General features: G+C 37.8%; 1 protein-coding gene across 1 annotated transcript in view; it reads right to left on the bottom strand.

The window, feature by feature from the left end:
- Positions 1-394: 394 nt before the first annotated feature.
- The window catches only part of LOC113235873 (5-hydroxytryptamine receptor), a 191633-nt gene continuing 172161 nt past the window's right edge, over positions 395-19866 (bottom strand). Inside the window, exons 3-5 of the mRNA XM_026471795.1 lie at positions 2706-2839; positions 1818-1927; positions 395-1527 (exon numbers count right to left, since the gene is read on the bottom strand). Of these exons, the coding sequence (XP_026327580.1) occupies positions 606-1527; positions 1818-1927; positions 2706-2839 (1166 nt within the window). The 3' untranslated portion in view covers positions 395-605. The remainder of the gene's footprint in view (positions 1528-1817; positions 1928-2705; positions 2840-19866) is intronic.

Raw genomic sequence — 19866 nt, 5'->3', positions numbered from 1 at the left:
ACCTGTGACCATACCTTTTAAAAAACCCAAAAACTTCGTTTAAAGAAATGCTATTAGTTTTTTCAAATGTGAAGCAATCGCGAAAACCTAAGAACTAGAAAATGTTCTGTATCTTTGAGAAAACTGTGAAATGCTTATATAATTTCACTACAGATAAATTTCAAAGCTGTCACTCTATAGTGAGGGTATAGTGACACTCTAAAATGACTCACAATTTAAATCATTGCTTGCATCATTAGTGCTTTTAAGATCCTTACATAAACAAAGGCGGCGTAATGAAAGTCTTAGTAATGTTGATATAATTTAAATATTTATTTCGTAATGTCACTTGAACAACATAAGAGCGGGCGACGGAGTCGCTTTGGACTCTAGAGCGACTCCGTCACGGCTGCATAGACTATAACGCGTAAAAAAAACAATCCTCAACATTATCTATATTCATAAATATACCTTTATATATTATTTACAATCTCTTCACTAAATGTATTTACACTAACTACCAACGTCGAGTATGTATAACATACAGAAAGCCTTAAAATATACAAGGAGAGTAACATAGTCCATTGAGCATTAGCTCAGTTATATATGTAGTAAGGACATCTTCGTTAGAATTTTTTATTGCGGCCTCGCCGGTGTGTCCCGAAGAGGATCCGAGCGAACGCTTGGCGAAAATCTGGACTAAATATCGTGTAAATCACAGGGTTTAGAGTCGAGTTGAAGTAGCCGAGCCAGAGGAAAAAACTCGCGAGATAGTCGCTGATCACACACGTCTGGCAAATAGGCATTACCAGCGCCATTATGAAAAACGGAAGCCAGCAGAAAACGAAAGCTCCTGTGATAATAGCAAGCGTCTTGGCTGCCTTCCTCTCCCTCTTTGCTTCGAGGGACTCTTTCTTCTCTCTATGTGTTTGAGCAGGAACAATAGCTCGCTCCGGCTTCGACCCATTAGTGACGGTCGAGGAAGACTTCTCTGGGGAGACTGAGGATAGGGCTTTTTCGTTGATAGTAAAGGCTGTTGTTCGGGGCTCCTCGTCCAATGTGTCTACAGTGGATGTGCTCTGCCCCTCAGTCAATAGTAGAGCAGCTGCAAGAGTTTCGGCTCGGGTGCGTTGATTACATTTCTTCAAGTTTAGAAACCTCTTTTTAACGAAGCGTCGGTCCCTTGCTGACTGAACTGGTCGTCCAGTGGGGGTTGGACCATCCGCAGAAGTAGGACGAGGAGGTGGTGGTTCTCGTCTCCTTCGGATTCGTCTGCGCGCAGTTTGAAAGATCTTCCAGTACAGAATTAGGATCACAGCCAAAGGTACGTAAAAGGTCGACATTGTCGCAAAGATCTGGTAGGCTAGGTCTTGGCTGACGAGGCATTTTTGTTGTTGGGTGATCCTGGCAAGGTAGTCAGGATCTTTCCAGCCGAGCTGCGGGGCGAGCGACACGACGAGTGCGGCGCCCCACACGAGGACAATCATCGTGAAGATGCGCCGCTCATTCCGTAAGTGGATGTAATCCACATTTGTCACAGCCCAATACCTAAAAAAAGTTGAGTGCTTTCAATCAGGAACAGTAAAGCAGAATAAAGTGAGAAAACTTGCTCATCGAAGGTGATTCACAAACATTTTCGAAAACATTGAACTTTAAAAAGTGTTACACCCAAAAGTCTCCACCCGACAAGCATTTGACACGACGGTTTTTGGCTTCATGGACGTGTCTCTTGCTTAGCAGGAGACCGTGTAGGAATTGATAGAAATTACAAAAAACAAGTGCATTAAACATACTGATTAATAGAAGAATAAAAAGTTATTAATTGTCCATCGTCTTACCTATCAGTCGCAATAGCCACAAGATGAAGAATTGAAGCAGAGCTGCAGAGTACGTCGCTGGAGGTCCACATATCACACAGTTCCGGGCCCAAAATCCACCCTTGGCTAACCTGTTTAAAATAAAAGTAACTTGTAATTTAAGAAGTTAAATGATAAAGGAGCAAAAATATTGTATATTGCATTAGATAGCACTGAATATTTTTGCGTAGCGTATTCTCAGGGAGAGCTTATTCAGAATGAAATTTCTTTAGGATTATTTTAGCGGTAATACTGCTTCTTCTTTATTAAAGAGCGCTATTCTTGGCCTTGAAGTGATCTTATCATCTTTTTAACTCCTCTAATATGTTACAGTACAATTCACATTTGTTTTGTTGTTAGCCACTATACATATTCCTTTTCGTTGCATGTTTTACCACGATGTTAGGGGTTATCTGCTTATACAGACAGGTCTTTTTCAAGATTGAAGGTTAGGGATAGCTAGATAGCTTGCGAAATATTAGGGACAAGGGACTGTGTCCTTACGATAAAGCTACAATTTAGGGCTATTTTAGGCTAGAGTGAATAGGCATCGTGACAAACTTATAACATTGCCGGTGATCATATGTGAGATTTGTGGCCAAAACTTCGCCTCTCTCTTTTCTTCCTGTCCTTGTACCACGCTAGGAGGTGGGGTTGGCACAACATGTATATTATTCTTCTACTCTCCCCTATCAGCCGTCATTTCCATATTCACACTTTTTTGTCCATGTCATCTTTCACACAATTCATCCATCTTTTCTTTGGCCTTCCTTTCTCCTTATATCTCAGTACATTCATATCTGATACTCTTCTCGTTACATGACGTTCTTCCCTCCTCCATTCGTCTATTTTACATATTTTTTAAATTACCTCGTAAACAGCTCCCAGCGGCATGACCAAGCAGGCGACCATCAGGTCCGCAACGGCAAGGGAAGCGACTAGGTAGTTAGCTACGTTCTGTAGGTTTCGCTCGATGATAATGGCTGCGATCACGAATACATTGCCTGCGAAGAAAAATTTGAAGTTTATTTTTTTTTTTGGATTCCACCAGCACTCTTTACAATGTGAAACATTGACATGGTAAGGGTTTAGAAGAACCGCTAAATGCAGTTGGTCAAAAACATTATTTTTAATTTTTAGTTTATTGAGTGTCGGCCACGAAATTCCTAAGCCACGCTACTACTGACTGGATAGCTCGCCAGAAGATTTTTGGGTGGCGAAAGGTAATAAACTTTAACGGTTTGGCTTTACAATTGAAATTTCAATGAAACTGGTCGTAGCTACAAAAACAAAGCTTAGATGCTTCGGCCGCCTTTCGGATACATCGGCAGGCTTTGGGATGCCGAGCACGACTACACGGATATCCAGGGCAGAGGGGCAAAGATCTAAAGAGAGATGCAGCGGAATGCCTAAGGATACCGCGGCATGCTTTAGGACATATCCCTGTCTATATAAATGTACGTAAGCCATTAGAGCAATGACCTTTTATCACCTGATCAAACTTTATTAAACTTATTCATGTATAAATTAGTTAAATAACAAATCATAAACACTTTCTTAAATTTTCTAAGCAATATTATTAGTTAAGGTTTGTTTACATTGACTTTCAGACATCTTTCAATTTATATTGTAACAGATGAAGTCGTTTACAGTGCTTGGGTTTCAGATTTCTCTTCATTTACTCTGATAAAAATTTTACGCCATATTTGTGTTTTTGTGTGGATAAATGAAGAAAATATATAGGTAACTCTTTTGTAACAGGTATTTTAACACCACGCAAGAAAAGGGTAGTCATAAGTTTGTCTGTGTATCTGTAGGTGACATCGTAGATCCGAAAAGGATGGACTGGTCAAAGCGGTTTTTTAAAGGCTAATATAATCAAGATGATTCATAACTGTGTTCGAAGAAAATGCGTTTAAATTTTTATTGAATTGATATTCAATTATATTTTAACCGACTTCAAAAAAGGAGGAGGTTCTCAATTCGACTGTATGTTCTTTTTTTTTGTATGTATGTTACGCGATAACTCCAGTATTTGTGAATCGATTTTCATGATTCTTTTTTTGTTGGAAAGGTGATACTTCCATAGTGGTCCCATTTCATTTTGAAGAAAATCATCCACATCGAAGGGGGCTGTTCACGCATGAAGATTCATTTTTATAAATAGCGCCTAACTTTAATCTAGGAGCAATTACTTTAATGGTTGATTTTGCTATTTCTCCAATTCAAGGCGTTTTTCTCTCCATTTATTTTGAGTAGTGTCGTAATGAGAACCTATTTTTATTATCTCCAGTGTCAAGTCCTGTATAGTGGCGAACTAGGGGATATTTCAATAAAACTTAGCAAATAGACGTAATTCCACGTTCTTTTGAGGTCGGTTTTTTTAGTACTCTGTACTGAGATTATGTCGTTTATTTCATGTGAAATTAATACACTAGTTTGTTATTTTTTAATTTTTTTTTGATTGTACGATCTTTGTATTAATAATTATAACATACGTTTAGCTGTTTAAAGATTATCACCTCATTTCTAATTTAGTGCAGGGATCAGAATTATCCGCTCCCGCTCGGCGGCGGCGTACCTTCGCGGCTGCGAGCGATCATTCGCCAGTAAGTTTGTCACACAGTCGAAGCTTAAGAGTCTATACTACTTCAATTCGAATTCAAATTTGTCCCGTACTAATACGGTTCATTTTGCTTGGGTCGAGTGGCAGGGACACTGGCTTTATTTCAAAATTATTTTTTTTACTAACGAAATCAAAACCATTCGAATATATCGTATACTATATTTAAAAAAATCATTGCTATATGTCTAATATTGATGCAAACCACCCTATTTTTTCACTATAGTTACAATAGGACAATTACTGCGAAACTTCCAACAAAATGGATCAATGTTCCGCCTGTCAATCTACTGTTGAAGATGCATATTGCTTGCATTGCTGCGAGTGTAATTCCTCCTATCACAGTTTGTGCATCAATGTAACGCCTGGTGATTTTGAAAAACTGTCTGCTGAAGTCAAGGAAAACTGGCTTTGTCCTGAATGTCGCAATAAAAAACCTAGATCCGATAACAAAAATACGCCTGTTCGGCCCTTAACACCCGGCAACATCAGTAGTCACGCTAATGTTACTACGCGTCACAAGAAACGGAAGCCGCCTAACGAGTTGTCGTCCGGCGGCTGCATTGGTATATCTTCAGTCACCTCAGATGATGCACTTACCTGTTCTCGTTCGGACCTGCGCGCCATAGTGCGGGATGAAATTCGCGGCATCGTGAGGGAATGCATCAATGATTTGCGAGGCGATATAAACAAACAGTTAAAAGCTTTTAGGGATGAAGTCGGTTCGCTCACGGAATCAATAAATTTCATGAACGATTCCTTCGAAAAACTTCATGCTGATGTCAACACGTGCAATAATAAAATTACCGTTATTACAAAAGAAAATGAAGCGCTTCGTCGTGACCTGAACGCCATCACCAGCCGATTCAACCAACTTGAACAGATTTCCAGGGCATCTAACTTGGAAATACAATGTGTTCCCGAACGCAAATCGGAAAACGTAATTACAATGGTTACTCAGCTCGCTAAAGTGATTTCGTGCCCCATCAAAGAGTCTGATATTTTGTATTGTTCACGCATTGCTAAAAAGGATGCTAAGAGTCCCAGACCGCGTTCCATTTTAATCAAACTTAATAGTCCGCGTTCGCGCGACATGTTCTTGGCGGCTGCTATAAAATATAATAAAAAACAACCACAGGACAAATTAAACGCGGGGCATCTGGGTCAGCAGACAGAAAGGAAGGTGGACATTTACGTGGCTGAAAACCTTTCGCCGGAGAATAAAGTTCTTCACGCCGCGGCGCGGATGCGGGCTAAGGAACTGCACTACAAGTATGTTTGGGTTCGCGGCGGTCGCATATATATGCGCAAAACCGACACATCTGAATACGTGTTTGTACGTGACTCGTCAACACTTGAAAAATTGTTATAATTTTGCTAATTAAGCAAAATTACAACAATTTTACAATTATAGTAATATTGAACATTGTGTACTATTGTTACGATTTAAAAATGCATACCTTAAATGTATATTTCCAAAACGTCAGAGGTCTTCGTACAAAGACCTCTGCTTTTTATAAAAATGTACTATGCTGTGATTACGATATTATAGTATTATGTGAAACTTGGTTGAATAGCACCATTTTTGACTGTGAACTATTTAGTGATCGATATGTAGTGTACAGACGCGATCGTGAGACGACTGGATTCCACAGAAATAAATCAGGTGGCGGGGTACTCATTGCCGTGACAAAACGTATGTGCTCACGCAGGGTGCCTGGATTTGAAAGTGAATGCGAGGACTTATGGGTGGAATTAGATTTCCGTAGAGGTCAAAAATTATTACTATGTAGTGTTTACCTCCCGTCGCCAATTCAAAAAGATATCCTTGACCATTTTATAGATAATACGAATAACGTTTTGGATTCGAATAAAAAAACCTTAATTTTGGGTGACTTTAATCTCAGCGGTATTGATTGGAACAACAACGATAGTAGCGGTACTTCGTCGTTTGGATCCTCTTTTGGTGCCAAGAGTATGTATGAAAAATCTCTTATAGAATTTTTGGCGTTAAATGGGCTGACTCAACATAATTACATCCTGAACAAGGACGACAAAGTCTTAGACCTTGTTCTTTCTAACACAGGGATCTCGAATGTGAAACGTAGTGACCTATCGTTAAGTAATCTCGATTCTTATCACCCGCCATTGGAATTCGCAATCTATTGTCAAAATTCATCTGCATCATCCAATACAGTTACCAAAGAAAAATATAATTTCTACAAAGCTGACTTTGACAAAATAATCAATGATTTAAACTCAACGCCCTGGGAGATTACCCTTTCATCTAATGACTCCATAGATGCAATGGTGGATAAATTTTATAAAATATTGAAAGTGGCTATAGCCAAGCATGTACCAAAATGCAAACCTGCAAAAGGTAATTATCCGGTCTGGTATACGAACGAACTGATTCGCCTTCTAAATGAAAAACACAAACTCAGAAAAAAAGTAACAAAATACAAAAACCCATTAGATGAGCTGGCTCTGTGTACACTAAAAAAAAGATGTATAAATCTAACGAACAGTACTTACATAAAATATATTACCGATATAGAGAGGTCACTGTCAGAAAATCCTAAATTGTTCTGGACGCACATAAAAAATAAAAGGCGAAACACTAGTACTTTCCCAACATCTATGAGATCTGGGAGTTGCGAAGCTACAGGAGGGGATGGAATTTGTAATTTATTTGCCTCCTACTTTGCTTCTGTTCATAAGAGCAGCTCAGATTCCTTCTCTTCACAGGAATGCACAGACGATTCCTCTCTCAGCTCTCATCCTCTTGGTATTGTTCAATTTTCTCAGGAAGAAGTTCAACAAGTTATAAAGCGGTTGGATCGGAAGAAGAGTGCCGGTCCGGATGGTATACCTTCAGCATTTGTGGTTCAATGCTGCGAACCACTCTCTTTACCTCTCACAATCATTTTTAATGCATCTCTGAGAACCGGTGTTTTCCCATCAACTTGGAAGGAGGCAACAATTGTCCCAATTTTTAAATCAGGAGACGGTTCTTTGGTGCAAAACTATAGACCCATATCAATATTGTCAGTGTTCTCTAAGGTATTTGAGTCTCTTTTGTGTCGTCTCTTGGCCTGGCATATTAATCAATTAATCTCACCCCAACAGTCTGGCTTCCTTTCATCTCGTTCTACAACGTCAAGCCTGGTATCCTTTTTGGCGTTTGTTACCGATGCTCTTGACGCGCGTGGGTCCGTAGATGCCATTTATACAGATATAAGTAAAGCTTTTGACTCCGTAGATCATAGGATCTTGCTAAATAAACTTTCTCTGTTTGGTATCACCGGTAAACTTCTTGAATGGTTTTCTTCTTACCTGGGTCAACGTTTGTCTAGGGTTGTGGTGGATGGTTTCTCTTCTGTACCATTCTCATCCGTATCCGGAGTCCCTCAGGGTTCTCACCTCGGTCCGGTCCTTTTCAATATCTTTATCAATGACATCGTACATGTCTTCAAACATGTTACTTGCTTCCTTTATGCGGACGATATGAAGCTTTGTTTACCGATCAATAGTAGCAATGACACCCTTCTCTTACAACATGATTTGGATCAACTTATTCGCTGGTGTAATAAAAACAAATTACTTTTGAATATCGGCAAATGCAAGTATATCCGGTTCACAAGATGCAAAAACACCATGTCGCCGGCATATGACATCAACGGTCATATTTTGGAGGAGGTGGACACAATCCGCGACTTAGGAGTAACCCTGGACAAAAAGTTACTTTTTCACAAGCACATAGACAATGTCGTCACGAAGGGATTTCAGATGCTTGGATTTGTGCTGAGAAATGCAAAAGATTTTAAAAATCCCTCCACAAAGATATCGTTGTATTCGTCTTTGGTGCGGCCCAGCCTGGAATATTGCTGCCAGGTCTGGTCCCCGCAATATGAAGTACACATAAAACAAATTGAGCGTGTTCAAAGAAGATTCATGTGGCATCTTTCTTATCAGGCTCACAAAGTTCAGGAGCTGCCCTCTTATGAGGATCGCCTTTCTCATTTTAACTTAATGAGTTTGCGGAACAGAAGATTGCTCTTGGATCATATGTTTTTACACAAGATCGTCAATGGAGCCGTAGATTGCCCCTTCCTGTTAGGATTAGTGAACATCAACGTACCCCTGAAGCTACCTCGTTTGAATAGGTTCGTTCCATTTTCAGTTAAGGGTAGTAGAAGCAATCTGGGTCACCACGCCACCATGAATCGACTGCAAAGACAATATAACCTCTTGTGTAAGCAAGGTGACTGTCTCATTGACATTTTTTCATATAGTACCTCACGCTTTAAACGCGCAATAAAGTCTTCTCTCGTGTCCGCGTCATTGTAGTTATATAAATATGTTTGTTTATTGTCGCAGCTATTGTTATTTTGATTTTTAAAGTAAACTTTTTAATTATATCTCATTATTTTTTAAATCTCTGATGCTGATTATCTTACACTTAAGCAATTGTATCTTTGTCTATTTTGATTCGGTTTTTACAATATGTTTTTTTTTTATAATTTCCTTATAATTAATTATTCATTTTATTGTACTCATTAATATTATATTTTAATTGGAGTTTTTTGTAATTTAATAATTATTTAATTTCATTTGTTTATTATTCTGATTGTATTATGTCCACATTTGCATGCCGTGGCGACCTATAATTAAGGCAGAATTAAGTATAGTCCCTGTGTCACTGTTTGTAAATTGTTATAGTTAATTTCATGTCTTGTTGGTTGTCCTAAATAAATAAATAAATAAATAAATAAATAGTTATTAATTAAATACCTTATTTTTAATTTTTCAAAGCAAACATTCCAATTTACGCAATATTATGTTTTACAAATAATTTTATTGAATGAATTTTTATTAAGTTCAATTTATTATTAATTATTAATAGAAATTAGAAAAAACTAAAACATATTAATTAGTACTGCAGTCTTATGTTTCTTTGGGATTTTTCATTAGAGGAAATACTGGATCCCCAACTGGTGGTACGGAGAAACCATCTTCCCTGTTGAAATTAGGATGTTTTTTAATTTCAATGGCCTCTCGCAGCATCCTGGGTAGATAACGGACTTCTTTTGCAATGACCTGGGGTTTGTCAAACTTCATTGAATGTGTAGGTTTATCCATGACATGCTCGCAGACTGAAGACTGTACCATCTCAGTCAACCGTGACCATGGGACCTGTAAAGGGCCCGAAACGTCGGTTTGTTTGAAAAAACAAATATACGCGATTTAAATCCGGAAAAATAGTTTCATTTCCTATGTGTAACAATCGCGAAAACCTAAGAACTCGATATCATTGGTATATGTTAAGTCTGATATCGAATACAGCGTTTTCTTGTAAAATTTCGAAGTAAGTATTTGTTTTTTTTCTATCTTGAAAACTTTTTAGTATCGTGTTTTCATCATGTTTTCACACCGCATAAGTAATCATTGTATGTCCTCAATTTTTCTATATATTTTTCCAAAATGATTGATTCAACAATTTCACTGTAATGAGGAATCAACCAAAGCTATTTGAGGTTGTGTAGACTCTTAAAACCATACGTAAGACATACATACAGTATAAAAATCTTAAAAAAGAAACTGCTTTTTATTTTTTTATCGTACTTCTTTCCCTAATGATGAAAATCCAGCCACCTTGAGAAAAGTTTAATCCGTTGAGTTAAACGACTGCGTAAATTTTAAAAGAATATTCGCGCTATAACCTCAGTATTAATTAGAAGTTTTCTTAATTAAAAATAACTCCGAGTTTGAGTCATAAATAAGGTGACCATACGTCCCGTTTTGAGCGGGATATTCTCGCTTTTAAACTTCGTGTCCCGCTGTCCCTAAAATACTTAGAAATGTCCCGCTTTGACTAAAGAGGACAAGCGTAACAATAAATTTAGAAGAATGGCGCGAAATTGTAGCAACAAGTAAGCCATATCGTCCGCGCTTTTTACATATAGTCATGTTTTTGGCGGGAATGAATTGGTGGCGGTGTTGATCTTGGCCCGTATTTAAAAACTAAACCTGACAAATTAAAACCTTCCTCGTTCGAAAAATATAAAAAGCCAGCCGACAACACAGTTAGTTATTTTAATTTTTGATAATTAAATATTTTAAGTCCTTATTAAATTTTTATTAATCATTAAACATTTTGTAACCATCATAAACATACATGTGTTTTATTTTCAAAACAATAATAAATTTACACGCGTCCCGCTTTGAAGGAAAAAAATGATGGTCACGTTAGTCATAAATCAACTTCTCAAGTTTTTGTTTACAATTTATTTAAAAAGTTTTCCGTGGGCAAATTCAGTCTTATAGAATTTTAATTTAACAGACATTGTGACAAATGATGTTTTTGCACAAACAAGTTACTTAACTGAAACATTTATCTATTTCATTTTAAATACAAAACACTAGATACAAGACGCTTGGTTAACGTCGAGCGCGCACTTGTGCGCAGGGACGCGTCAGACGCCGACCACACTGTGATCCGGGCGGGTTAATGCGAGCATTGTCGCTCGACGGCGCGCATCGCCATGCGTTGTGCTTGAAAATCAGGACGCGACGGGATGCTTCGACTCTGCGCCAATGTGAGCTGAGCATAATATGAGTCGAAGAAAAATTCTAAACGGAATTCATAAATGCCATTACTAGTACAATTAACACGGTTTTGGAGTTATATCAATATTAGTTTTCTTATTTTTAAAAAAACAATGAAAAAGTGTCATACATGTTTAGTAGCAGTAGAGCTTCTCGTGAAAGAGGTCATCCAGGGAAGTACTGCCATCTTACCTATTTCTGCCTGTGCCAGCATTACTGTTTTCCGGTTTTGAAGGGTAAGGCTGCTGGTGAAATTACAGGCACACGGGACATGTCAACTTATGTCTCAGGGTGACGGGCGCAGTGGCAGTTCCCCTCAGATCTTTGCGATTTAAAGCTCCGAGGACACTGCAACTGTTATGGACAGGTGTGTAGCTTACCATCAGGCGCACGACTTGTTCGTTCCGTCACTTGATATTAAAAAAAAATTTGGGACAGTGTCAAAATATGTACATTTACCTTAATATTTCTTTTTTAAGCAGATTGCGCTAACACCATGCTTTGGCAGCACAAAGATTCTATTTATATCGGAGCCATTACTTCAAAGCTAAATGTCACCTCATCGTAGCTATTTCACAAATTATCTTGTACCTACCATCGGACGAACCTCAATGTAATCTTAGTGTAATTTTCAAAAAGTAGATAATAATGTCATGGTAGTAAAATTTTCATGATATTCAATAAAAAGAAATAGTTACGAAATATTGTTCCATAACGTTATTTTCAAAATTATTTCAATGAACACATGTAGTACTTTGTAATTACTAAAATAGATACGTTTAGTAGGTCACTCCACATTCCAAAAAAAGGGAAAAATGATCGCTGGTATTAGATATACCTATGAAAGGGCGTCAAGAAAGTGCATGCAGGAAAGAGCCCTCGGCAAGTACTCTCTCGAGGTCTGACCCGTATTAACCAAGATGATTGATCGAGACGTGGGACGGTGGAGGGTTTGTCCTTGATCATTATGCTCGTGAACACAAACAACTTACACTATGGAGACCCTTCTCTTACATGGCTAAAAGAACATTTATTAATATAGGTTTTTTACTTAGTTTAGGGATGGGAAGCTTATATTTTAAGTAAAAAATATTGCATTGAGGATCAACCACAAAAATATAATTGATATTTTAATATTACATACAATCAAACATGACTTTTATAATTACGAACATTTTACTTTTTAAACTATTTCAATCCATTGAGAAATAGCGAAGTTATTATAATGCTCATTTCACTTCATCGAAACCCCGGCGCCCTGCCCGATTTCTTGCGATGACGTGGTAACCTATCACAAAGTCGAAAATTTTTTTGTCCGAAATAACGTTTGCTCGAATTTTCATTTTAGTTGTTCTTTCGGGATATGTTGAATGTTTATCGCAAATACACGATTAGGTTCGGTTAGGTTAGGTTAAGTTCGAAGGGGTTCCCGCCTTGTCGTGGCGGGGGGCTCTAGTAGCCGTGATCGATTTCATCCCACGGTGAATAAGAGGAACCCGCGGGGCCAGCCAATGGTGGTAGGCTGGCCCGAGGAGGAGGGCGTTCCGCGCGGGGCTCGCCTGGTCAGCGGGACCGCGCGGGTGCGATGCAGTTAATCCGCCAGCAGCCTAATAGGTTGTAAAAATAATCCCAAAGTCCCAAACTTAGTTAGATCAGAAATAAGGCTTTCACGAGACCTTGATCTTGTGAGACGGTAACGTCCACGAGAAATACCTTCGACAGCGGCCCATCTAACATTACAAATTCATGCTTATTCGCAGGAATAGTTCAGTCCGTGATAAGGTATCGGTTACAATAGATTTTGTCGCGGTCGTTTTCGAGTATTGGCTTCGATGAATATTTGTAATAAAGTCATCCTCTCGCTCGCTCGCTCTATCTTTGATGTAATACTGTTTGGTTGTGTCTATGCACTGAGTTTGTATGAGCAATTGTGGAACGACTAGAAATTGTTATTATTTTGTGTTATAGATTGTCATCTTTACTATGTTCTTAACGATACATTTATAACTGACTTAAAAAAAAGAAGGAGGTTGTCAATTCAACTGTATGTTTTTTTCTGTATGTATGTTACGCGATAACGTACCGATTTTGATGATTCCTTTTTTGTTGGAAAGAGGGTACCTCAATACTGATCTCATTTAAATTTGAAGAAAATATTCCACCTCTAAGGGTGGCAAACTAGGGGATGAATAGTATGTGGCAGTACTTCTTCTTCTTTCACAAGGAGCTCTACTGCTACTACTGGGTACGCTACTATATTATATGCATGTTAGACCTTGAGATATTGTATTGTATGGGCCATGGTTGCGTGAATTAAATTAATAAATAAATTTAAAAAATGAGTAGCAATCGCGAAAACCTAAGGACTTAATATTACTGTAGTGATATAGGGTAGTTTCTTTAGGTCGCCAATATTAATAGAATCTTTGTCCTGCAGAAACGTGTTGTTAGGGTAATTTAAAATCTTGCCCCAAGAATGTCTTACCGAGATATGTTTAAAGAGATTAACGTTCTTACATTAGCCTCACAGCACATTTACGAAAATGCTATTTATGTAAAAAAAAAAGTATTTTAAATTTTTATTGAATTGCTATTAAATTATTTTTATGTGAAATTACTCCACTAGTTTGTTATAATTATTAATACATAGATCGAACACTCAGAAAAAATTCCTTCGATCCGGCCGGATTCGAACCGACAGCTTCTAGCATTTCGTGCCAGATGCTATACCAACTAAGCCACGGAACGAACCAGCGGATCTCACGAATTTTTCTATGTACTTGCGTCGTATCTTTGTATTTGGTTTTCCAACGACTTTTTAGCCGTAGCGCCATCTATGAGAAAATTATGATATTTCGTCACCCCGTTAGATACCTTTACAGCTACCAGTAGCTATTCATTCTATTTAATATTAGTATTTTTTTTTTATTCGTATAAAGACGTAACATTAACACGAGGAATGAAAATAAACTGGCTATTCTTGACAGTCGCCTTCACAAAGTCACATATTAAATTAGGGGGCTATGTAATAAGATTCCGGTTGATATTCAAAAGTTGCCATTTACGATAAAACTTTAGTGACACCAAAACTTATACTAAAGGTACAGCTTTTGCGTACTTGGATGACAAGAATCCGTGGTTGACCCGTTTAGCTCTTGCAGGTAGTCTCAATCTAAGAAGATGCTTGAAGTAAATGTTAAATGTATATTTAAAAGAGTAACCCTTAGAGTTTCTTGCTCATTCTTCTCAGGGGACTTTGCCTTACGAATGAGCAGTACAGTTTAATTGGGCCGTGATCTGCATAAGTGTGTTAACCCACAGAAAATTGTAAAATGAGTTATGAATGCAGTCTTACATCTTGTAATATAAAGTTTAATATTCTTTTCAGTAATATATTTAAAAAAATCGTAGTAATTGTTGAATAAAAAAATTGTTTTCACAAAATCTGGTTCGTTTCATAGGCGAATTACGCAAAAATGTGTTATGTGTGGTTAAACCATAAATGCGAATTACAACACATGTCTTTCAACGTGGTTTGAAATGATTTAGTTTAAGTACGCTTAACACATTAATATGACGGTTTCAAGTGTAATTTGTTTACACATGATATAAAGATGTTTAAAAAAAGGCCACCTGTGTGTGTAACTCCTTAGTTATTACGTATTAGATATAACTGGTTGTTGCAGGAGTTTAGTACCGCGCGTCGACACTGGATGGCATTACTAGTATCCTGAAACACGTTATCAAAGTGTTCACATGAGATGTATACAAGGCATTCGAACGAATAATACCATATTCTAGGGGTTATGAGCCTTCAGCTCGCCCTTTAATCTGGTGGCGCAGTCAAGACCATCAGCGGCCAACTGCAAAATATCCTTGAAAAAAAAAAATCCTACCGAAATGGAACGATTTTTCTATGATTTTAAGATTTTTTTAAAGTAAGGAATTACTCCCGATTTTTTATCGATTTTCCACAATCCAAGTTGGCATCCCTAGTTTTTTATCTTTTACAGGGATTCCATACTGATCAAACATCGATCTGCGTGTAAACGATTTATTTGGGGAATAGTCTTGTGTTCAAAAACTTACTATTTTATGAGATTCCCCGAGCAAATTTGTAGTCTATACGTGAGGCCGCACTATAAGGTTCCGGAATGAATAAGAAAAAAATACTATAAATGGTCAGAAATGATTTATTGTTTCTCAAAATATTGTCCGTTAGTGTTAATGCACTTTTTCATACGAATGAACCAATTTTGAAAACATTAATGCCACTCCTCCGTGATAATCTCTGAAACATATTTTTCATACTCTTCGACAGCCTCCTCAGGCGATGAAAATCGTTGACCGCGTAACTGGTTCTTAATTAGTGGAAATAAATAAAAGTCACAAGGTGCCAGGTCGTAACTGTACGCGGGATGGTTCATAAGGTCAACGTTGTTTACCTTCAAAAATTCATTTGTCTGGACGTGTGAGAACTGGCATTATCGTGGTGCAAGATGATATGGCGCTTACGGTTATTTTTACGGAGTTTGTCAATAACTTCCGGCAAACAAAAGCTCGTGTACCAATCGCTATTCACGGTACACCGATTCTCCAAAGCAACAGTAGCCACGTGTCCAGTTTTATTAAAAAAAGAAGCAATCAACTGCTTAGAGGCACATTGCACGCACGCCACTTTGAATGTTTTCGGCTCATCTCGAAAGACTCATACGATCGATTGCTGCTTTGTTTTGGGATCGTAACTATAAATCCATGTTTCGTCACTTGTTACTATGTCCCACACGAAATTTGATGTCCCTTCGTTGAATCTGGTAAGCATGGCATGCACCAAGTGACGCGATCCATTTTTTGAGCCTGAGTCAAATTGTGTGGGATCCACCGAGAGCACAGCGTTTACACACCCAAATGTTTGTATGTTTGTGTAATGTTGATTGTATTTGACTCATGCCTATGCCTAAAGATGCCCGAATCTCATGGTATGCCATATGCCTGTCTGTTTTGATCATACGGCGCACAGCATCGATGTCTTTGTTGTTTTCAGCAGTGCGAATCTCCGCTGAGCTGTTAAATTACACTTAATGTCATAGAAAATCATACTACGAAAATTTTCACGAGTTAAATCCATGGTGATGTAGACAACCAATTTCTAAAATGACGCCACAATGTAAAAACAAGTGACAGTCAGATAAAACAAACTGTATTCTATAGCCAAAGAGTTCCATTTTCAAATGTTGTAATTACTATTTAAATATTGTTTATGTAAATGGCCAGTTCCGGAAACTTAAAGTGCGCCCTATGTACCGTAGTAAAAGTCTGTTTTTCAATAAAACAATAAATTAGTAGCACAAGAGCTCCTTGTGAAAGAGTTCGTCAAAATGGTAGGTAAACCTGCCTAACTGTTAATAGTTTTAATAATATCATTAGTGAGTAAAATAATGTTCCTACTTTAAAATATAGAGATCTGGTCAATTTGTTTTTTTTATTTACCGATTTTTGCTCCAAATATACCGATTTTATTTGGCAACCCTACCAATTTCCCATTTTGACCTTCGACACATTTTGATAGTCAAGGCCATCAGCGACTAACGGCAAAATGTCCATCACAAAAAAAAGAAAACTGTCATCTCGGTTAGCCATGATAGGACCTGTAATAAATCCGAAACGTAGGTTTGTTTGAAAAAAAGTATATGCGCGATTCAATCCGAAGAAAAACTGTCTAATATCCTATGTGTAGCAATAGTGAAAACCCAATAACACGATATTATCGTCCCCATGTCCCTATATTTCGATATTGGGCGCTTTCTTCGGACCTACAGTGTGTGTTACCCCTTAGTTATTAAGCAAGCAATGTGCCGATACGAGCTCGTGGTAACAATGGCTGGCCGACTTGACCTACTAACTGTGGATTTCTCACTCAACTTCGCCGAGTTTACTCTAACTGAAGATCACTTGGGTGTCAGTACAGTTCTGTGGTAGAGACGGGGTTTGTATGAGAAAGGAGTTTTAGTATTGGATTTTTGCATTTGTTTGTTTTGTTGTATTTAGATCTCAAACCTGTGAGGTACTTTCACGCTTAAATTTTTTAAAGATTATTTGTTAACGAAAGTCAAAAAACACTACGAAACAAAAAACCAAAGAGATAAAATAGAACTGTCCGTGATTGACCAAGTACCGTTTTATAATCAAATCAGGAGGCAGTAGAGCGTTTGAGCAGCGTGATATCTGATATTTTATATTGTTTTCAAATTTTTTTGCCAAGTTACGCCTTCGTTTTTTTTTTTTATTATATCAAGTGACGGAACTAACAAGTTGTGCGCCTGATGGTAAGCTACACGGCTGTCCATAACAGTCGCAGTGCCACTCAGAGCTTTAAAATGTAAAGATAGACTACCACTGCACAAGTCACGCTGAGACCAGTAATTTTCAGATAAGTTTTTTGTACTCAATTTTGGTGAAAATTTTTATTATTTAATTACTCGAATATATCATCGTGAAATATTAAAGAACATTTCAGGTTACCACACTCGAATATTAAATAACGCTTCATGATGAAATTCTATAAATAATTAAATAAAAAGAAATTTATTAATACAAAGATCGAACACTCAGAAAAAATTCGTCGTGTCTTTGTACTTGGTCTTTCAACGACTTTTTAGTCGTAACGCCATCTATGAGAAATCTATGACAGATTTATACGCAAGCACATAGAAGAATTCGTGAGGTCCGTTGGTTCTTTCCGTGGCTTAGTTGGTATAGCGTCTGGCACGGTATGCAAGAAGACGTCGGTTCGAATCCGACCGGATCGAAGGAATTTTTTCTGAGTGTTTTTTCTGAGTGTTCGATCTTTGTATTAATAATTATAACAAACTAGTGGAGTAATTTCACAAAACATAATTGAATATCAATTCAATAAAAAAAATTTAATTAAAAAGAAATTGTTACCAAAATTGAGTACAAAAAACTTACATGAATTACCCATACATAAGTTGACAAGTCCCATGTGCGTGTAACCAGCACACTTACCCTTCCAAACCGCAACGCGGTAATGCTCACGTTACTGCTTGGCGGCAGAAATAGGTAAGGTGGCAATAATTTCGAGGACGAACTCTTTCACAAGGAGCTCTTGTGCTACTAATTTATTGTTTTATTGAAAAACAGACTTTTACTACGGTACATAGGGCGCACTATAAGTTTCCGGAATTGGCCACTTACATAAACAATATTTAAAAAATATTTACAACATTTGAAAATGGAACTCTTTGGCTGTAGAATACAGTCTGTTTCATCTGACTGTCACTTGTTTTCACATTGTGGCGTCATTTTAGAAATTGGTTGTCTACATCACTATGGATTTAACTCGTGAAAATTTTCGTAGTATGATTTTCTACGACTTCAAGTGTAATTTAACAGCTCAGCGAAGATTCGCTCGCCTTCAAACTGCTTTTGGCGATGAAGCACCATGCAAGATGACTATTTATAGCTGGTTTACAGAATTCAAATGCGGTCGTGTGAATCTCAGTGACGAATTTCGTGATGGTCGCCCGTCCTTTGCTGTGAACAACAAAAACATCGATGCTGTGCGTCACATGATCAAAACAGACAGGCATGTGACATGCCATGTGATTCGGGCATCTTTAGACATAGGCATGAGCCAAATACAATCTACAACAATACAATTACATAAACATGTGGGTGTGAAAAAGCTGTGCTTTCGGTGGATCTCACACAATTTGACTGAGGCTCAAAAAACGGATCGCGTCACTTGGTGCATGCCATGCTTACCAGATTCAACGAAGGGACGTCAAGTTTGGGATATAGTAACACGTGCCGTAACATGGATTTATAGTTACGATCCCAAAACAAAGCAGCAATCGATTGTAAGAGTCTTTCGAGATGAGCCGAAAACATTCAAAGTGGCGCGCGTGCAAAGTGCCTCTAAGAAGATGATTGCTTCTTTTTTTAATAAAATTGGACACATGGCTACTGTTGCTTTGGACAATCGGTGTATCGTGAATAGCGATTGGTACACGACCATTTGTTTGCTGGAAGTTATTGACAAACTACGTAAAAATAATCGTAAGCGCCATATCATCTTGCACCACGATAATGCCAGTTCTCACACGTCCAGACAAATGAATTTTTGAAGGTAAATAACGTTGACCTTATGAGCCATCCCGCGTATAGTCCCGACCTGGCACCTTATGACTTTTGTTTGTTTCCAAAAATTAAGAACCAGTTACGCGCTCAACGATTTTCATCACCTGAAGAGGCTGTCGAAGAGTATGAAAAATATATTTCAGAGATTGTCACGGAGGAGTGGCATAAATGTTTTCAAAATTGGTTCATTCGTATGAAAAAGTGCATTAACGCTAACGGAGAATATTTTGAGAAACAACAAATTAATTCCTGACCATTTATAGTATTTTTTTCTTATTCATTCCGGAAACTTATAGCCTCGCGTAAAGTTACACAGTGAGTAGAGTAACAGCACAAATTTAGAAACGTAATGTGGACTTATGTATCTTTTGGCAGTATGATTTTTGTCAAAAATATAGAGAATAATCTCAGCATAGAGTACCAAGAAACCGACCTCAAAAGTCATTCATCCCTTAGTTTGCCACCCTTAGAGGTGGAATATTTTCTACAAATATAAATGGGACCACTACTGAGGAGACTACACTACCCTCTTTGACGCACGACGCTTCGACTCTGCGCCAGTGTGAGTTGAGACTTATGGATAGGAGGATCTTTTACCACCAGACCCACGACTCGTTCGTTCTGTCACTTGATGTCATA

The sequence above is a fragment of the Hyposmocoma kahamanoa genome, unplaced genomic scaffold (genome assembly GCF_003589595.1).
Source record: "Hyposmocoma kahamanoa isolate Upper Pololo Valley unplaced genomic scaffold, ASM358959v1 88, whole genome shotgun sequence".
Lineage (NCBI taxonomy): Eukaryota > Metazoa > Arthropoda > Insecta > Lepidoptera > Cosmopterigidae > Hyposmocoma > Hyposmocoma kahamanoa.
Note: the sequence above shows the minus strand (reverse complement) of the source record. Positions and strands in the feature narration are given on the sequence as shown.